Below are 18179 nucleotides of genomic sequence, written 5' to 3'. Positions count from 1 at the left end.
CCAGAAGGAGTGAGGTTTGACGGGGACCCGCAGAATAGAGGGGCCCCTTGCCCGTGTTTTCAAGGCCGAAGGCCAGGTTCAGTGCCCGGAGCTTGCCGCGCACCACGGCCCCGAGCAGTGACTGTTGAGAGCAAACATCTCCATGACCTCCAGTTTTGTATTCCTACAGGCTCATCAGATTCAAGAAATGTTTCCCCAGGTTCCATACCACCTCGTGCTGCAGGACCTCCAGCTGACACGCTCGGTAGAAATAACAACAGACAACATTTTAGAAGGACGGATTCAAGTACCTTTTCCCACACAGGTAAGTTGGGGTTTGATGTATGAAAAATGGATTCTGTCTTTACAAAGACTTAATCCTGTAGGTTAACTTTTTAGTTCCTCAATTGAATGTCATTCATGATTTGATGAAAGGTTTCTATGAATTTCCTAAATTTCCAAATTTTAACTGAGGACAGATCCACCCCAGGGGCTCAGACTAAGGTAAAGACAAATGTGTTGGGGAAATTTTCTGTACAGATCGACACCGCAGATCTGCCTGCTTCGCCTGGCTATCCCAGGAGGCCATGGCATCGGTTCCTCTCGGACAAGGATTGGCAACCTTCTTCTGTAAAAGGCAGACAAAGAATATTTTAGGCTTCGTGAGTCACGGGGTCCCTGTTCCGCCGTCTCCGCTCTGCCGTTGTGGCGCTGACACCGCCGTGCGCGGTGTGTGAGTGTGGGCGCCGATGTTCTAAGAAGCATTGATTTACTGAAATAGGTGGAGGATGAATTTGGCCTGCAGGCTACTGTTTGCTGACGCCTGGCTCTAGGAGGCAATGCCCTCTGTCCCTGGTTGGCTTTGCGCATTGGCGTGATTTTCCATTAGGGGTAGTAACTGTGTGATGCTGGTATTCCTGACTGTTTTAACAAGGTCAGATCTCCTGGCCCATTATATAACCTCGTTGAGAACAGGGAGTAGTAACATTTTATTTATTCATTTACTTTATATATTTTTTAAGATTTTTATTTATTTATTAGAGAGACAGAGATAGTGAGAGGGAGCACAAGCAGAGAGGAGAGGGAGAAGCAGACTTCCTGCTCAGCAGGGAGCCTGACATGGAGTTCGATCCCAGGACCCCGGGATCATGACCTGACCCGAAGGCAGACGCTTACCCGACTGAGGCACCCAGGTGCCCCCATTTACTGTAAATTTTATTATCAAAGGGTAGTTGACGCACAATGTTATTGTATTAGTTTCAGATGTATGACATAGTGATCTGACCGAAGTATTAGCATTTTGAAGCAGGCAAACTTTCTGGCAGGCCTAAGGGCTCAGTACATAACCAGAGAGTCAGTTAACAAGAAATTATTCAACTTCATGTATAAGAACGTATGGAAATCTGTTAATAAAATCCTAAAACTGGAGAATCTTTTCAAGAGAGAACGAGCCTGGAGTTTGGAGTCAAACGCGCTGACGTTAGACGTGGCCCCTCTGTCCTTCCCCGTTTGACCTGGCTGTTGACTTTGGATTACCCAGCAGCAGACCCTGGGACAGGGATTCCAGTGCCAGTGGGTCATTTGGGAAGGTTCCAGGACACACGGGCAGCAGGTGGGGCTGGGAGGTGGGGGAGGGAAGGCGGCCAGTAAGGGCTTCTGAGAGCAGCTTCGTGTCGTGGGTGACTAGAGTTTGATGCCACGGGGGCCTCCGGAGGGGCGGCGAGCAGGGGGGTTTGGATGCCACTTCGCATCGGCTGCCGGTTGAGGGCCACTTGAGGGGGTGGGGTGCACAGTGACCCTGTGCAGCTAGAGCACGTGGCCTTTCGGGGAGATGGGCAGGGCTCCAGAGCGTCTGTGGCCTTGGCCAAGACCTCAGACTGGCGACAAATGAGAAGAACAACAGTAGCTGCTTCACAGGGTGTCAGGATCAAGGAGACGGGCATGTCGGCTTTCTGCAAGCGCTCATCACTGTTCCCGAGGAGAAACCGAATGGGAGCCAGTTGACAACTCAAGCTCAGGCCTCGGGCTTCCTTGTCTTCTCTTCGATCTTAGTAGCAGTTTCATTTCTTTGCTGCCGTAGACTTCGTCAAAGCCCACACAGCGTTGGGGCCCCGAGCTCCCTCTGTACCCAGGGTTTCCCTGGCCCTGTTCCCTGAGCCCTGAGCAGCTCCGTACTGTCTGTGGTGCTGTTTCTCTTGCAGCGCTCAGATGGCATCAGGCCCGCACTGAACAGTCCCATGGAAAGGCCAAACGGAGACCAGGAGGAGGGAGAAGCTTCCGTGCAGGTAAGGTCTGCACCCTGGGGAGAGAGTGTGAGTCCCTGGGAGCAGTCGTGTAGTGCCTGTCAGTGGTCTTCAGCCCTGCCTCTGATGTTCCTGAGGCCTAGGGCAGGGGTGGCAGAGAGGGCCCTGTGCCACATCGTCCCAGGACTTCAGGTTAACACATCAAGCTGTGCCCACAGCATGGCCTGCATTTCTACCTGGGGCCTGTGGCCTGCTCCCTGGGCATTACCCTCGGGACCTGGAGGAGAACAGAGTCACGCTGTCCCCAGGCCGGCTCTGTATCTTGAGCTCGAGTGCTAGGAGGGGTGGAGGGATTCTGGGCATGGGCAGGACTCAGGGTGATTGGACATCTGAACCCAGATGGAGACTGACTGGGGCTCGGGTCTCTCGAGTTGAAACCGTTGAGGTCTTCTCCCCCACACCTCACTTGCCCAACTCAGCATTTCCAGATCCTTCCATGCACGTCACACAAATGAGACCCTCTGAGTGGTGTGGAGGTGGGGAGGAACGTGGTTATCCTGGGAGCCAGCTGTGCCTAGGTACGCACTTGGGTGACTCGGGTGGCCGCCCCTTCCACAGGCAGCTCCTCTGTCTGGTTTCCAGGGCTGAGGCGCTCCCCTCCGCATGCTCTTAGCCCCCCAACCTGGGGGCTCCGATTCACACCCCTCATCTCTAATTCCCATTTGCTTAATCAATGACCACACTTTCCAGAAACTTTCTTAAGAGACTGGAAAAACCCCAGATCACCCTGTCCTTGTGTGTCTATGTTTGTGACGTGGGGCGTCCCACCCACGGGGCTGGGGTCCGACACTGGCGCTGCCTTATCCGCCAGTGTCTCTCGGGGCGCTCCTTGAAGCAGCTGCTCTAATGGCTGAGTGACATGGAAGCTGCTGCTACCTTGGGTGCTTTTCCCTACAAATAGGAAACCCTAAGATTAGGAGTTTTTCAAATCCATTGCTGAGTTAAAAATTTAAATTTTTCTTACCCAAATCCATATTTGGATTGGGCAGCATTTTACAAATGCTTTTGTAGAAGGGATTCAGTTTTGCATTCCTGGGTTTTTGGATAGCCGGTCCATGCTAGGTTTGAACGCTGGGCTGGTTGGGGGTCCCTGGGGGGAGAGCACGTTCAGTTTCTGTCCCGATTCCCCAACTCCATTTTTACAGTTAACGTGAAGAGTTCTGAATGTTTTCTAGCACAGTGAAGGGAAATTACTTATTTCACAAGGAACATGCCGTATAGTGTTTTCAGTCTTTCTCAAGAAGTAAGAAGTCCTTGGCTCACAGTCTGTGTGCCGAGACCTCAGTGCAGCCCAAGCGTCGCATTAACTGTGCCGGGACTGAACGTGGAGTCTGTCCTCTGCCCGAGCTCAGGCTGGCTTGGAAGCCGGCAGGGCTGGGGTGAGCGTTCGTTTCCTTCCTTCATCTCCTCCTCTTCACCAGCTGCTCTTTCTGCTTCCTCCAGAGTCAGGCTCAGGAAGAGGGCGGGTGAGGTGAGGCCATGTGACCCCAGTGCGTGCGCGTGTGTGTGCGTGTGTGTGTGTGCCCCGTCTAGCACGGAAACCCCAACGTGGGCTGGCTATTTACGACCACCCCTACCTTTTTGGAGGCCTCATTACCCTCCCAGCGGTCCTTGGGGCAAAGTCTGTTTCAACAGCCTCGGGCTTCAGGACCCGCATCCACCCCCCAGGACACGCAGCAGGGCCTTAGCGTCGGCGCCAGTTGAACTCGCTCCCCTTGAAGCCTTCTTTTATCTGCCACAAGCAGGTTTCCTTGTCTTGAGATTCCTCAGGTGTGTTAGTCACCCCCAGTTCCCAGGGCCCCCAGACTCCAGGGAATATTAGTCTGGACACATGGCTCTCTTCAAGTGTCCTCGCTCGCTAGGCTGAAGACGGGGAAGTGTGATGGTGCGTGACAGGCGAGCGCCACGCACAGGAGATCTTACGGGTAGGCCGGTCTCTCAGCCTCTCCACCTCAACTCTCTCGTCACCTAGAGGTGGGTGCTGGGCTGACGCTGGCCAGCGTGGGTCCGCCCAGTAGCCGGAGCCTAGAGGGTCAGGCCTAATGAAGCGTGTGGGGTGCCTGGGCATTGTCTCAGTGTTCAGAGCTTCAGCCGAAACTGAGTCCCATTTTAATATCCTGTTACACAAGGAATCATGTTATTTATAGCTGTTTAAAAAAAGATCCTTAGAATTTATCCCTTTTAATCTGCCTACCTCTGTTTTCAGAGTCAAGCGAAGGTGTAAAATTTGTGCAGTAAATGCGATAAGACTTGTTGAAATGTTAGGGCAATTAGTAGAGTTGAACAAAAACTTCCCAGAGTGCAAACTTGGAATTAACTCTATTATTTTCTGAGAGCACAGTTTCAAGGTGCCTATGTTTTTCATCCCGGTAATCCTGTGCAATAAATCTCACGAATCCTGAACATCCGGCTGAGTCAGCTGCTGTTCCTAGCGGCGCACAGGCCTGGTGCCGCAGCCTGCCCGTCAGGAGCCCGCGTCGGCCACGACGCTTGTGCTGCTGGCTCCCCGGCCTGGCAGCGTGCCTCCCCATGGCTCCAGAAGAACATTGTTCGGGGCGCTTGGGTTGGGTGGGGAATCTGCTCGGGAGGGTGGCCTGTGGTCACAGCGGCCCCTCGCTTCCTCTGTGCGCAGACCGAGCGTGTGCCGCTAGACCTCAGTCCTCGGCTGGAGGAGGCCTTGGATCTCAGCGAGGCGGAGGTGGAGGCCGGTGAGGGGGAGGACTTCGAGGCCCGGGGCAGCCGCTTCTCCAAGTCTGCGGACGAGAGGCAGCGCATGCTGGTGCAGCGGAAGGACGACCTCCTGCAGCAGGCTCGCAAGTAAGCTGGGGCTCCGGCCCTCGCCCTGGAAGTCTCAGTCCCGCCCGGCGGCCCAGAGGCCCTCGTCATGCCGGGCCCACTTCGTGCCTTTCTGAACAGGAGGCCAGCACTGAAAAGCCATTAGATGCATTCAGATTCCAGACCTCTCTGGGAAAGCCAAAGGCTCTGGCCTAGCTGGTGACCTGTAGCCGGCTGGTCGGCTCCCGCGGACGGCTTCGGCCGCACTTGCTCGGGGCACCTGGGTGCTGGTGTGACCCAAGCCCTTTGTCGTAAGGAGTCGGGTTCTCTGACCCCTCAGAGGGAGCACTGTCACTGCATTCACGCGCCAGACGTAGAGCTGAGAAAACCGGCCCTCCCTCCCGGCCACCGTGCCTGCATCCAGGGCTCGGGGTGTCCCTGCGGCACAGAGCTGCTGCTCCTGTCCGGGACAGGTGTCTTCTTCACGGGCTGCTGCCGAGAGCGCCGCACGGTGGTGCCTGGGGGGCGGGGGCGTGGCAGCTGAAGCCCCGGCCCGCGGGTGTCTGCAGGTCCGTGTCCCAGAGCTTCACGTGCCTCACGCACGTCCTGTGGTTTTTGCAGGCGTTTCCTGAACAGAAGTTCTGAAGTCGACGCCGCCTCCGAGAGCTGCCCCTTGTCGGAAGGCACGACCTCTGACCCCGTGACCCTGCGTCGCAGGATGCTGGCCGCGGCCGCCGAACGGAGGCTCCAGAAGCAGCAGCTCTCCTAGCGCTCGCCGTCCTCCACCGCCGCGTCCAGCAGCGCTGCCGCCCAGGCCCGGCCCGGCCGCTGTCAGAGGAGGGGCCCCGCCGCTGTATAAAGCATGTGGTCTTAATAGTGTTTGGACAGCTGACAAACTTAATCCTTTTTTGTAATACTTTCTATGTGACATTTCTCTTCCCTTTAGAAACACTGCACATTTTAATTAGAGGCATGATCTCTTCTGGCGTTGACTGGACTTCGTAGGGGTGGGGTGACCGAGAGGAAGAGGGCAGCCAGGGTCCCCGAAGCCCGCAGCTCTGCCGCTGGGAGAGGTGTCCTTACTCGGGCTCGGGCTCGGGCAGGCAGGGCGGGGGCGGCCTCCCAAAGAGCCGCGTGGAGTGTGCGGCCCGGCCAGACTCCACCGCGGGGTGCCTTCGCTTGGCAGACCGCTGCTCTTGGTGGCGAGGCCAGAGCCCCAGGCTGCTGGAGCCCCGGGCCGGCAGGGCATCTTGGAAAAGTGACTCTTGGTTTGCTAGGTGGGGCAGAGGAGGGGAAAGGCCAGGGCTGTAGAGTGGGAGGAGGTGGCCTGCGTGTCCCAGTCCATCTGGGCCTGCCCGCCGAGCCCCGACCCGAAGCTGGCTTGCTTTCCGGTGATGCCGGTGCTCCGGCCGCTCACGAGCACCCTGCATGTCTGTCCCCTGCTCTGGAGTTCACGGTCCCCCACCCCAGACATGGGGGCTGGGCAGCAGGCTTTGGCTTATGGTTTGAATTCCTTGGGCAAGTAAATGAGGCGATGCGGAAGCCTGTGGGTTTGGTCCTTAGAGAAAAGGAGAACCTTACAAACTGGGCCAGTCACTGTTAGAGGGCTTTCTCGGAGAGAGAAGGATCTCTTGTGTCTGCCCTGGAGCTCTGCCTTTTCATCACTTTGCTCCTGTTGGTTTAATGGGACGTAGAAAGGCAGGGTGCTGACCCCTCCTGCCTCGGAGCAGACCCAGGTCCTGAACCTGTTCTTCAAAGTCTTCACACGTTTAACTTTCAGGATTTGGAAACACGCAATCACAGGCTACATAGTTCGGTTTTATGTCCTCTTGGATTAAGGTTTATTTTTTTTTTTTTTAATGTTTTAAAGCATAGTTTTATGGTAGTCCTTTGGGGAAGAATCCAGTATTATCTAAAATTATTGGCAAAGTTAAATGTATTTTACATAACTGAAAGTTTTTGGAATGTTGACAAGTAATTGAAAAGAGTGATGAGTAAACGTTTAGGCCAAGATAATTTATTTGAATAAATCTTTCAAAAGCCTTACCCTGAAATGCTGTTAGTAGATTTCTGTGATTTTTTTAAAAATTGGTTTTGTTTTGCTGAGAGCATAGCTATTTGTTTTTATTGTAAAACAATAATAATAATAAAAGGCAAACTCTTCTAGCGTGTTGTGTGTGGCTGGAAGCTACGGCAGTTCCCTCCAGAGGGGCAAGTCGGATCCCGCTTCGGTTTCCGTTGGAGGGTTTTGCCCGTCTGTACGCCCTGCATGTTGCACACATTAAAGATGACCCTAATTCCGTGTGTTCTTAGGGTTCAAATGTGTGAAAAGAGGGAATGGCTTGGAGACCGTTTTGGGGGGTCTTGAGACATTGGAGTAAAGCAATCTGACCGTGATCAGAGCAGAGACCTGCCTTCCGTAGCTTAAATGACCCAAGAAGAGAAGTCTGAAATGCGCCCTTAGCTTTGGCACCTGGAGGGTAAAGGATCCTGGGCACTATACGGTCTCTTGGCCTTTGACACTCCTTGGGGGCATCTGGGACCGAGGCTCAGGGCGGTGGCGGGAGGCCAGGCCAGGGTCTTCCACGTTGGGGGGCCCCCATCCCACGCTGTCTCCCGTGCGCTGGCTGTCTCCGGGCTGCGGGCTCCGTGGCCAGCTGCGAACGGGCCGTGGTGAGTGGCGGGGTGGAGTGGCTCTTGCCCTCTCTGCGCTGTTAGAAGTGGCCGTGTTACTCCCTCCATTTTCTTGTGGGCCCTGTTTTGTTGTCATCTCAGGATCTTCTCAGTCCCACACCCCCCGCCCCCAAATTTTGAGGCTTTTATGAACCACAGAACGGTGGTCCTCGTGGCTGTCTTACTTGTGCTGGTAGAGCTCCTCGGTGTCCAGGTGGCCCCACGGACCCGATTTCCCACCGGCCCGTGCAGACCATGTGCTCTCTTATCCTCAGCCAGCAGACGCGGGCCTCTGGGGCGCGGAAGGCAAACCGACGCTCGGCTGCGAGGGCCCAGCACGCGCAGGGAGCCACGGCCTTGTGACCAGCTTGCCGAGCAGTGACCTCTGCCCGCCCGCCCTGACGCCCTTCATCACCTAGAAGCCTCCATCTCTCATCTCATCGCCGCTACTCGTGTTAGGTGAGAAGTGGTTCCAACCCAACTGCATGTTAGTCACTCGTGGAGCTTCTAGAAACTGTGATGCAGAGGTTCTGCCCCCTGCTCCTTGTTCTACTTGACTTGTCTTTCCCTGCTCTCTTTCCCCCAAAATGCTTCCTGACTTCCATTTTAAGGAAGATAAGGCAAAGAGACTTGTTTGTTTTACCTACAAAACTCATTTGAAAGGTAGGGAAGAACATCGCTAGAATATGGCTCCTTTTTAGGGAACTTGAGGTAGACAAAGTCTCCTTTGACCTGCCGGCGTCCTGGTTTGCCCTCTAGACCAGTGTCACGTCGTCCAGTTGTGCGCCATGAGTCGACTTTGCTGTCACCAGAGATGGTGGGGGGCCTCCCCCTGCAGGCAGGTCAGGGTGAGGGTTGCTGGTGGGAAAAGCACGGCAAGGGGAGGCACAGCCTGGCGGAGGAAGGCCAAGGGTGCCCCATCAGTTCTTTAAAACAGGGAGGCCTCTGGTTATTCCTAGCTCTGTGCCACAGTGTGGGCCTCTACCGCCACCCCCACTCAACTCAAAAGACCCTTGGGGTTGCTAGTGGGGGCGCCTCCTGGGCTGGTAACTCCCAACTGTTGGTGTGTGGAGAAGAGTCCAACCAACTGACCTCTTCGTGGTCCTCCCACCTCCCTAGATGGCTGTCGCGCTGACCGCTTGGCTAAGAAGTTATCCGTGGGTATGATACAAGGACTTTGCTGGGCTGGGTCCCCTCCAGGTCCCAGTCTCACGCGGTTTGCTGGTTATTACAGCACAAACCTGGCGAGCTAGGGGGAAGGGGGTCAGGCCTGCAGTGTGGAGGAGTGGAGAGTCCAGGCTGAGCTGACCTGTTATCCTGTGTGTTCAGCCTGGTGGGCTTCCTGGCAGCCAGGCACAGTAGGGGAGGCTTTTAAAGATGTCCAGGTGGATGGATGGATGTGACCCTTTAGGCGCAGAGGGCCCAGGCAACTTGGCCTTATTCATTAGGACCGACCACCCGCCTTCCCACTTCAGTGGGAATACTGGTACAGAAGAAATAGGACCCTATCTTACCAGAAAGTTTGGAATTACCTGCTTTGCCCACCCCCCATTTTTTTTCCCCATTCCAGTCCTCAATTCCACCCTCCCTTCAAACCAGCTGAATGAGGAGAGGTGGGGGGCCGGGAGAAAGAAGGCATCCGCAGGTGGGGGATGGCCAGCCCATTCCTAGGCCCTCCTTGCTCCCAGGTGCTGGGCTCAGCAGGCTTCCCCTTGGTGGCAGCACTCAGTGGGGGCGTGTGGATGTGGAGAAGGTCTGGGGTGGTGGGGGGAAAAGATCCTTATCTGGCACCTGCAGCCCTACCTGCCAGCCTCCCAGTGACTGTGGCCCAGTCAAATCCCTCCTTCCCTCCTGTCAGAATGAAGCCCGAGGGTGAGAGACTCCGGTATACAGACAAACATTCTCTTTATTGAGCTACACATGAATTTTCCATTAGTCAGAGAAGTAGACTGGCAGTGTGTAAGATATCACAGAAACCTCACCGATTGGGAATAGAAAGGCTTAGAAAGACCCGTGGGCTTTTTTTTTTCTTTTTTCCTTTTTTTCAAGTTTTTTTTTCTGTATTTTTAATTTTTTTGTGTGTTTTGTCTTTTCGCCTCCTCTTTATCTGAAATGGCCGTGACTGGTCTTCTTCAGCAAATAGTAAGTCTTAAAAGTGACACGGTGAAGAGGTTGGGGGTTTGGATACTAGTCAAAGTAGAAATGACAAAGGACTGATCATGGAAACTGGCTTTCGTGTAAACACTACATTCCATCTGTTTTTAAAATTTTTTTTTGTTTTTTTCCATCATGTGGTATTTAAAAATTTTTTTTTGTTCTTTTTATCTGCAGCACAAACATCCCCACGTGAGAAGGAGCGAACACAGGTCACTGAAACAAAGGAGAAGGCGGAGAGGGGCGCACACACACAAAGGGGGCATCCATCTGAGAGACTGAGAAGCAAAAATGTCAAAGGAAAAAATCCACAACCCCGTTTCCCAAAGACTATGAGAGCCGATCTGGTAGGTGGTACAGAGTGCTCATCGGGACAAAAATAAAAACAAAAACAAAAACGAAAACAAACAAAAAAATCATAAAGGGAATCTATAGAAAGGAGGTTGGCGGGAAAATTGTTTTCTGTAGGGTTCTATTTATAGGTTTGATCGGTACTCTTTTTGGCAGCTACTGGCCAGTGAGAGCTGTGCTTTTCTAGGTGATCCTGGAATGAGCCTGGGGCGGGCTGGCACACGGGGTGGGGGTGGGGGTGGGGCACTCTGGGAAGCACAGCCTGAGCATGCTCCCCAGGACCCGAGCCCCCAGGAGGGGCAGGCAGACAGGTGGCACCTCTGTAGGTGCACTGGGGGCCCCTCTGCACTGGGGATGGGTGGGGGTGCGGGTGCAGATGTGTATGCTGCTTTATTTCCAAAAAAAAAAAAAACAAATATGGATGAAATGGTGCGTTGTTTTTTTTTTAAGCTACAAAGCATATGAGAAATGTTCTTTTTTTTTCCTTTCAAATTCTAAATGTAAAGACTCAACTAAAACCAGATTCTACAGCATTCTACAGAAATACACAGCCGTCAGTCACTCTGGGGTCGTAGGTTGGACAGGGGCTTGATACAGAAAGGCTGTGTGTCTTACAAAGGCCAAAAGGTCATGCTACCAGGAGATCAACGTCAACAGCAAAGAGTCCGTGAAGCAGTCTGTAGAGAGAGAGATAAGGGGGTCCAGTCTGACCATTTTCTTTGATTTTAAAAACCAACCAACCAACCAAAAAAAAAAAAAAAAAAACAACAACCACCACCACCCTAGAATGTTTTTAATAATGTTGGGGTAGGGCGAGATGGGGTGGCATCACAGGAGGGATTAAGAGCTCCAGGGGAGCCCAGCCCAGGCCCCCTGGGAGGCCTCACCCCACAGGACCCTGACTCTGGTCAGGCCTACATTAATCCGGCCCTCCCCTGGCCACCGCTGTCCTTCTCACCTCCCCCCTCCCTGCTCCCTCCGGGCCCTTCTCTTCTCCAGGGGGCTGGCTTCAACTCTGCAGGTGAATTGCAGCCATGGTTTCAATGTCCCCTCCCCTCAGCTGCTTCTAGAAAGCAGGCCAAGTCTCCCTTTCCTCCGACTCTCGCCTTTGAATAAAGAAAACTCAGGAGACGGTGGATTGGTCGGAGCAACGATTCTTCTAAGTTCTTGAAATTAACAACCACCGCCACCCAAAAGAGAAGCATCCTTAGTTTTCCTGTTATTGGGAGTAGAGGGTAGGGAGAGGTTTAGGGTGTTGGCCGTTGTTTGAAGGGCTTTGGAATTTACACGAGCGCAGGACAGAACTGAGACCACACAGCCTCGGGGGTGGAGCGGAGAGGCCAGACTCGTGCCAGGCCTTTCTCTGCCCTCCGTCCGCTCACAGAAACGGGTCTCAGGGTAAAGTCGCGTGGCTGTTCTTAAAAGGACAGATTCCCAAATCAGGCCCCCCATCACGACGTGTGTGTGTGTGTGCGCGTGCATGCGTGTGTGCACGAGTACAGATGCACACCCATGTGCTGTCCCGGAAAACCCTGATGATCCATGGGATGGTGGTCAGTTCTGTCCGAAGCTCTTTCTAATACAAACTAAAAAGAATTTTTTTCATATATATTCGTATATATATAAGGTCTTGTTATACCTTTTTAAAGTTTATTTACCAACTTGCATTTGTTAGTGGTGTGTGTGTGTGTGTGTGTATGTGTGCGCGCAAGCTTTTCTGTGAGTGCTGGAGTCATTACCAAATAGGTTGCTAAACAGGACAAGAGGTCAGTACAAGCCGCAGCCCCGCAGGTTGTTGGCAATGATTATGTCGGTGACGGCGTCGAACACCACCTGGATATTATTCGTGTCTGTGGCACAAGTCATGTGACAATAAATTTCTTTGTTGGGTGAGCGGTTTTTGCTTTCGAATTGTGCTTGGATGTAGGCGGCCGCGTCCTCGTAGGTATTGGGGCCTGCAACAAGACAGAGCAGGGGAGAGGCCCCGGTGAGAGCGCGGTGGCAGCGGGGTGGGGGGGCTGGGAACCCCCTCCCATCGGAGGCGCTGGCTGCCGGGTTCTGGGCGCGGTGGCATCTTTCACGGAAGACCACGCCAGCTTAGCTTCTACCTGGCTCTTGCCTTCGTAAGGCCTTCGACTCTTTCCACACTGGATCTGCCCAGGAGCCCCGGGAGGGCAAGGGCCACAGATCGCCCCTTTTGCTTTCTAGGTGAGCACACCGAGGCTGGGGCCCGGGGCTGCTGGTCCCCACACTCACCCGTGATCTAGACCAGGACAGAGAAGTCTGATGGAAGAGCTCTGGGGAAGGGGTGCCCCGGGACTCGTGGTGTCCCAGGCTGCGGCAGGTGACGAGCTGTACCCACGCTTCTTTCTCAAGGGCTTCCTCTCCCGAGAAGCCCCTCGGCAGGGCTGGGGTGTGGGAGCAGTGGTCTCCCCTGGGTGGGAAGTTTAAGGGGCTTGCTCTGTGTAACTGGCCCGGCTGCCCTCCACAGTCCCTCCACTGTCCCCTAGGATCCTGGCCGGGGCCTGGGGCGGGGGGGATTTCTATGCATGGTGTAAGGACAGTTTTCCAACCAGCTACAATCCAAATCTTTGTGGCTGTGCCCTGTAGACAGCTTTCAGTGACCATGGAAGGTGGACTAACAGAATTGCCTAAAGGCCCCATCGAAGGAAGATACATCCCATTTTCACAAGTGCAGCTAGGATCTGGCCAGCATGGAAGCGATCCCATCTTTCTCCCCCTGTCCTGGCTCACCCGGGCCCACTCTCCAGCTGGAAGTTGTGAGCCAGGGGGCAGACTGGGGCTCGGGTGTTCTGTAGCCAGATTAGCGAAGAGGTCAAAGGTAAGGGGGTGGGGAGGTCTCCGAGGTGGGGGGGCAGGGCAGAGGCCTCTCCTCAACCCCACTCTTGGAGTGGGGGGGGCACCAAAAGCAGAAGTGCCCGGAGTGGCAAGTGTGGCGAAGACATCAAGTCAGTGGCAGCTCGAAGACTAGACTCAGCACCAGGGGGACCCCATCAAGGATCTTCCCTTCCAGACAGGGCCAAGACAGGGTGCTGATGGCCATGAGAAGCCCGCGGGGGCACCGCATCCAGACGGCGGGGGTGCCCAGCTGTGGCTTCTTAGCATTTGCGGAGTCAGTACGCCGACACCGTCCAGCCGTCCCCTCCAGGTCGCCGTGCACACCCAGCCGCCCCTGCCCCTGCCCTGTAGCTTGTTTTGTGTCCCACAGGCCTTGGTGCCCCATGATGCCTCTGGGTGTCAGTGACCTTTTGTCATCCATCGTGGGGCTATTTGAACTCAAGCTGGATTCCTCTGGAGGCCCTGGAAAATTCTGTTTCTCAAATTCAGACTGACTTTCTCTGGGGGAGCCCAGAGCACTATACTCCCCGGCACCAAGACTGACCAGTCTTTGGACCAGGTCCCAGATCGGGCTGCCGTGGGGCAGGACCCTGGGGACAAGGAAGAGCCTTAGGGCCGAGCCCGCCCCGCAAGGGTAGCACTGGCCTCGGGCCTGCTGGGGTCGGTGGCTTCCAAGCCCCTCTCTGATCACCACCACTTTCTAAGGACCTGAATTGGCCCTGAAGGGCCTCAGCTGAGGCTGAGGGACGTCAGGAGTGTCTGGTGGGAGCGGACTGCAGCTGGGCCGCCCACAGGCAGGGCCCCTCTCGGACTCCCTCCGGCCTCCAAGGCCTTCCCCTTTCCTTGGTTTTCATCCTCTGAATAACACTAGGACAGTGACAGCCGCGGTAAGGAGGCTTAGCGCCTGGCTCTGTTCCTTCCATTTATCCACATGGCCACCCTGGGCGGTGGGCGTTATCGTGGGCTGCCACGGTGCCCGGATGAAAGGGGAGGCCCAGGTGACTGATTCGCACACCGCTGCGGCCGCTCTGGCTCCAGAGGCTGCGTGCGCCTGCCCGCCTCCCCGAGCCTGTGCCCATCCTCCCTGCGGCCCGGGATGGGCAGGCACCCCGCAGATTCCGCCAGCAGTGAGGGGACAGGCTGACAGGCCCTCCTCCCCACCCAAGGGTGAGAGGGCCGACTCTTCCTCATAGTAGAGGGGTTGGAGGGCGTGGCCCCTATTTCTTCTGGAAGCTGGCTGGGTTTGGGGACCTGTGTAGCCCTGGCAGCTGAGTCCAGGCCCTTCTCTCTCTCTCTCTGGGGTTGTCAGTGTGTGGGTTCCTGGCGGAGCCAACTTGTGACACAACCTCCTCTACTGCGGCCCCAAGGGCCACTAGAAGCTTCCCAGTCTCCAGAGGGATGAAGGCTGGGCTCTGGTGTCCCATCAACGCTGCTCCAGCCTTTGGCAGCCACCCAGAGCCGGGCCATCCCACAGCAGCCGCCCTCTGTCCGCTGCTAGACACGGCCTGACACCTCACCCACCCCTTCTGAAAGAGCTGCTTTGTGGGGGTCTGCGAGGCATCCTCCCGGGAGCCCGGTGAGAGAGAGGGTGCCCCTACTGCCAGGGAAGGCCGGAGAGAGGTAGGCGGGATGGAGGGGGCTTGCAGAGAGCTGGAGTGGTTAGATTTGAGGAAAAAGGGGTCAGGGGCATAGGAAGAGGGGGGACAGCAGGGATGGTGGGGTTGATGGAGGGGTGGGGGGAGGGCAGCAGTGTGGTGGGGGAAGAGTGGAAGGCCCTGGCCCGCAGGCGGGAGTGCTGCACACCACGTGCCCAAGCAGGCTGGGGCTGAAAAGCCGCCCAGACCACCTCCCAGGCCACGTGTCCACGCTTGCGGCTTCATGCCCAAGTGCTGTGTGGCCCAGCAGCCTGCCGGCGCAGGGGTCAGGGGAGGCCGCTGGCGAGCCTGGGGGAGGCAGGAGAGTTTTTCTAGAGGGTGAAGATGAAAGGGGAAGCCTGTGGTCTCGAGTCACGCAACCACAACACCAATGGATCGGGAGGGTCCATGTCCCACCATGCCCGGGCCTGTGTCCTGGGAAGGGCCAAACCGGGTCACCCCCTACTGTGCCTCTGCACCCCTGTCGGACTGGGGCAGAGGCCGGGCAGCCGGGCTCTGGCTCGGGGCTCTGGAAGAGACCTGGTCCCGGGCTGAGGCGGGGCCTCCCTGACACCCACCTGTGTATTCAGGAAAGCAGATGGTCAAAGGTGACTTCTTGATCTTCTCACCAAAGAGATCTTTCTTGTTGAGGAAGAGAATGATGGAGGTGTCGATGAAGAACTTGTTGTTACAGATGGAGTCGAAGAGCATGAGAGACTCGTGCATGCGGTTCTGCAGCCCCAGGTGGGGGAAAGAGAGCCGGACAGACAGCGGGAGGGACAGACATGGAGACAGGAAAAGAGAAGAAGAGAATTAGGTTTGAGAGGGAGGAACGGGGCTGCTCGGCAGCTCAGGCGGGGGCTCCTGGGCCCCCAGGACTCCTCCGAAGGTGACAGTCCAGCATTTGGGGCGGTCTACACTGTTGTCCCAGGGCGAATGGCAGAGACTGGCCTGGGCTGTGCTTATGGCTCCCTGGGTGAGGCTGAGACCAGGGTGACGTGGGTTCTCCCTGGGGCAGAGTCCCCAGCCATGGCATGGTCTTCCTGCACGGGCGCCGGTGTGTGGGGGTGGGGGAGGTGGTGCTGGACGGGAGCCCTGGAGCTGGGCTGTGGCACTTCCCATTCAGGTCTTTCCTCTAGGGCCCAATCTGTGGGTGGAAATGTCCTCTGGGAGTGTAGAGGGACAGGGGATGCCAGGCTCCTGCCAGCATCCTCGAGGGGCCACGACTGCGGGGCGGTAGTCCTGCCCAGGCTGCCTCCAGGTTGGGGGCGCTGGCCAGACTCCCTCTGGCTGGGTGCTGTCCTGCCCACAGAAGTCTGTTTAGCGAAGGAGTGACTGCGATGGGCACTCCCAATAGAGCAGAACCTGAGGGGGGTAGCCCTTTGCCCTGGGCAAGGACTGGTTCATTCTACGGGGGGTGGGGGGAGAAGCAGCACATAAACTTGGGTAATGTTTCTTGGCAATGCAGGGGAGCACATCTTTCTGTGAGTGAAGCCATTTCTGCATGGAAGGTGGTACCTCCATGGAATGTACCTTCCCGGGGAAAGGGTCAGCCACTCATTTTCCCCAAGGACCCTGTCCTCGCCCTGGGAACTTATCCATTCCAAACCCAGCACCATGGGTAACTCCAGGCCACGCTGTCCCCCTTTGGTAAGAAGATAGAGACAAATCATTGCAGAGAGGTGGCGTGGGCACACGGGGCCTCAGCTCGTTCCCTGGGGCCCAGCAAGCAGTGGGAGCTGAGGACATTGCTGGGTGAATTGTGGCTACCTTCCTCCATCTGAGTGGAGGGCGGGTGAGGAAGACGGTGGGGCGGCCACCACCGGTCACCTGGCCCTGCTGTGCCGAAGTACCAAGCCCAGCACTTCACCCGCCTCACGTGATTTAGCCTCATCAACCCTTAGGGACTATGGAGAGGCGACAGAGCTGGGGCCCAGAACAGCAGACATGGGGACCCGGCTCTGGGCCAGATCCAGAGCTTATGACACCAAATGGGTTTGTCCAGCCAAGATGAGGAGCCTGCAGCCTTCAGAGGAATAAGTAATAAGAGGGTCACGCCCCGTTCTGCGCACCTTCAGCCCCTCTTCCATGACTGCATTATTACCCAGTGACCTGTACGGGTCTCCCAGCCCCAACCCTGTTTTATGGCTCAGGCCTGCTGGAACTAGGGCTCAGCTGCCCCTGGGGACCCCGCACACAACCGGCGTGGTTCTCAGCCACTCTGGGAGCTGCCGGAAACGGCCTCGTCCTGCTCTGTAACCAGCTCGGTCAACACCTATGATCTTGTTACCCTCCTGGCCTCAACCGGCGCACTCCGTTCTCAGCCCCTGAAGTCGGCCTGTCGTCTGCACAGTTGCCGGAACACTCAGGCTCACGGTGCCACCTCTGAGGGCGGAGGACGGACGCTCGGCCACCAGAGGACTTGCTAGGGCCTCCCACCACACAGAGACTGGGCCTGCAGCTGCTCAACCAGGGGTTGGAAGCCCACGGCCAGGGCCAACTCCCAAGTCCACTGCACCACTGTCCCGAGCACCGTTTTGGTGTTCGGACACTGGGGGAGGCGGCGGGGACACAGGCTGGATTGCTCCCAGGACCAGAAGGGATCACCAGGGTGACCTGAGCCGAGTGGGGACTGCGTCCCTTTGGCACACGGGCTGGCCTGAGGGCTTGCAGGGAAGTGGGGGCCAGCCGCTCGGGCCCCACAGGTCCACTCTGCTAGGGCTCAGCCCCTGCACGGCCTCCGCCCAGGGCTGCAGAGCACGCACGCACACGCACACCTGCTCTGCCCAGCAGCGCCAACTGGATTTGCGTGCAGGGGCCTCTGCTGGGCTGCTGGGCGGCTGTGGGAACGACCAGCTCAAGTCCTGCTCTCTGAGAGCTCACAGTCTAGTTGGGGGACAGTGCCCACACAGAAAAGGTCTTCGGTCGGGAGAGGCACTCTGCATAGTTGGACCTGGTTTTGTGCGGAAGGTCTTGGAGGACGGCTGATCCTGGAGGCTCCGGGTGAACAGTGGGGAGGGGAGGCGCCGGCACTGAGCCCCCTCCACACCCGCAGGCCTGACCGCCCTCCCTCTGCACACGGACCGGAACCCACCACCTGTGAGCCCTGCTTGTCCTTACGAGCTTTCCCGGAGGAAACAGACGCAGGAGTATTGGCCAGATGGAGGCAGCAGCACTTGAGAAAAGAGAAAGAAGCCAGAGATCACGGATGGGCGATGGCCACCCCCTCCTGGCCACTGTCGCCCTCCTGTCTCCCCCCCACGGCCAGCAGCCGCAGGAGAGCGCCATCTGCCGTCCCCTGGCCGCTGCGTCCCCCAGGGCAGTGGTGTGGCCGCACCAAGCACACGCTAGGACAGGACGGTGGGCTCGTGACCATCCCAAGGGGTCAGCAGGGTCAGGCCGGCCGCCCCAGGAAGCGTGTGCCCATCTGCCAGGTGGCCCACAGTGCTGG

The 18179-nt window shown here is 56.5% G+C and overlaps 2 protein-coding genes across 2 annotated transcripts in view; one reads left to right on the top strand and one right to left on the bottom strand.

Annotated features, from left to right (window-relative positions):
- The window catches only part of AMFR (autocrine motility factor receptor), a 43801-nt gene extending 36581 nt beyond the window's left edge, over positions 1–7220 (top strand). The window contains exons 11-14 of the mRNA XM_026494785.4: positions 170–304; positions 2181–2264; positions 4915–5099; positions 5679–7220. Coding sequence (XP_026350570.1) covers positions 170–304; positions 2181–2264; positions 4915–5099; positions 5679–5826 — 552 coding nt within the window. The 3' untranslated portion in view covers positions 5827–7220. The remainder of the gene's footprint in view (positions 1–169; positions 305–2180; positions 2265–4914; positions 5100–5678) is intronic.
- A 2398-nt stretch (positions 7221–9618) lies between these two features.
- Positions 9619–18179, bottom strand: part of GNAO1 (G protein subunit alpha o1) — a 165293-nt gene continuing 156732 nt past the window's right edge. The window contains exons 7-9 of the mRNA XM_026494787.4: positions 15307–15460; positions 11975–12190; positions 9619–10912 (exon numbers count right to left, since the gene is read on the bottom strand). Coding sequence (XP_026350572.1) covers positions 12003–12190; positions 15307–15460 — 342 coding nt within the window. The 3' untranslated portion in view covers positions 9619–10912; positions 11975–12002. The remainder of the gene's footprint in view (positions 10913–11974; positions 12191–15306; positions 15461–18179) is intronic.

The sequence above is a fragment of the Ursus arctos genome, unplaced genomic scaffold, assembly GCF_023065955.2.
Source record: "Ursus arctos isolate Adak ecotype North America unplaced genomic scaffold, UrsArc2.0 scaffold_19, whole genome shotgun sequence".
NCBI classification, from domain to species: domain Eukaryota; kingdom Metazoa; phylum Chordata; class Mammalia; order Carnivora; family Ursidae; genus Ursus; species Ursus arctos.
The sequence above is the reverse complement of the archived record's forward strand: the minus strand, read 5'-3'. Positions and strand labels throughout refer to the sequence as shown.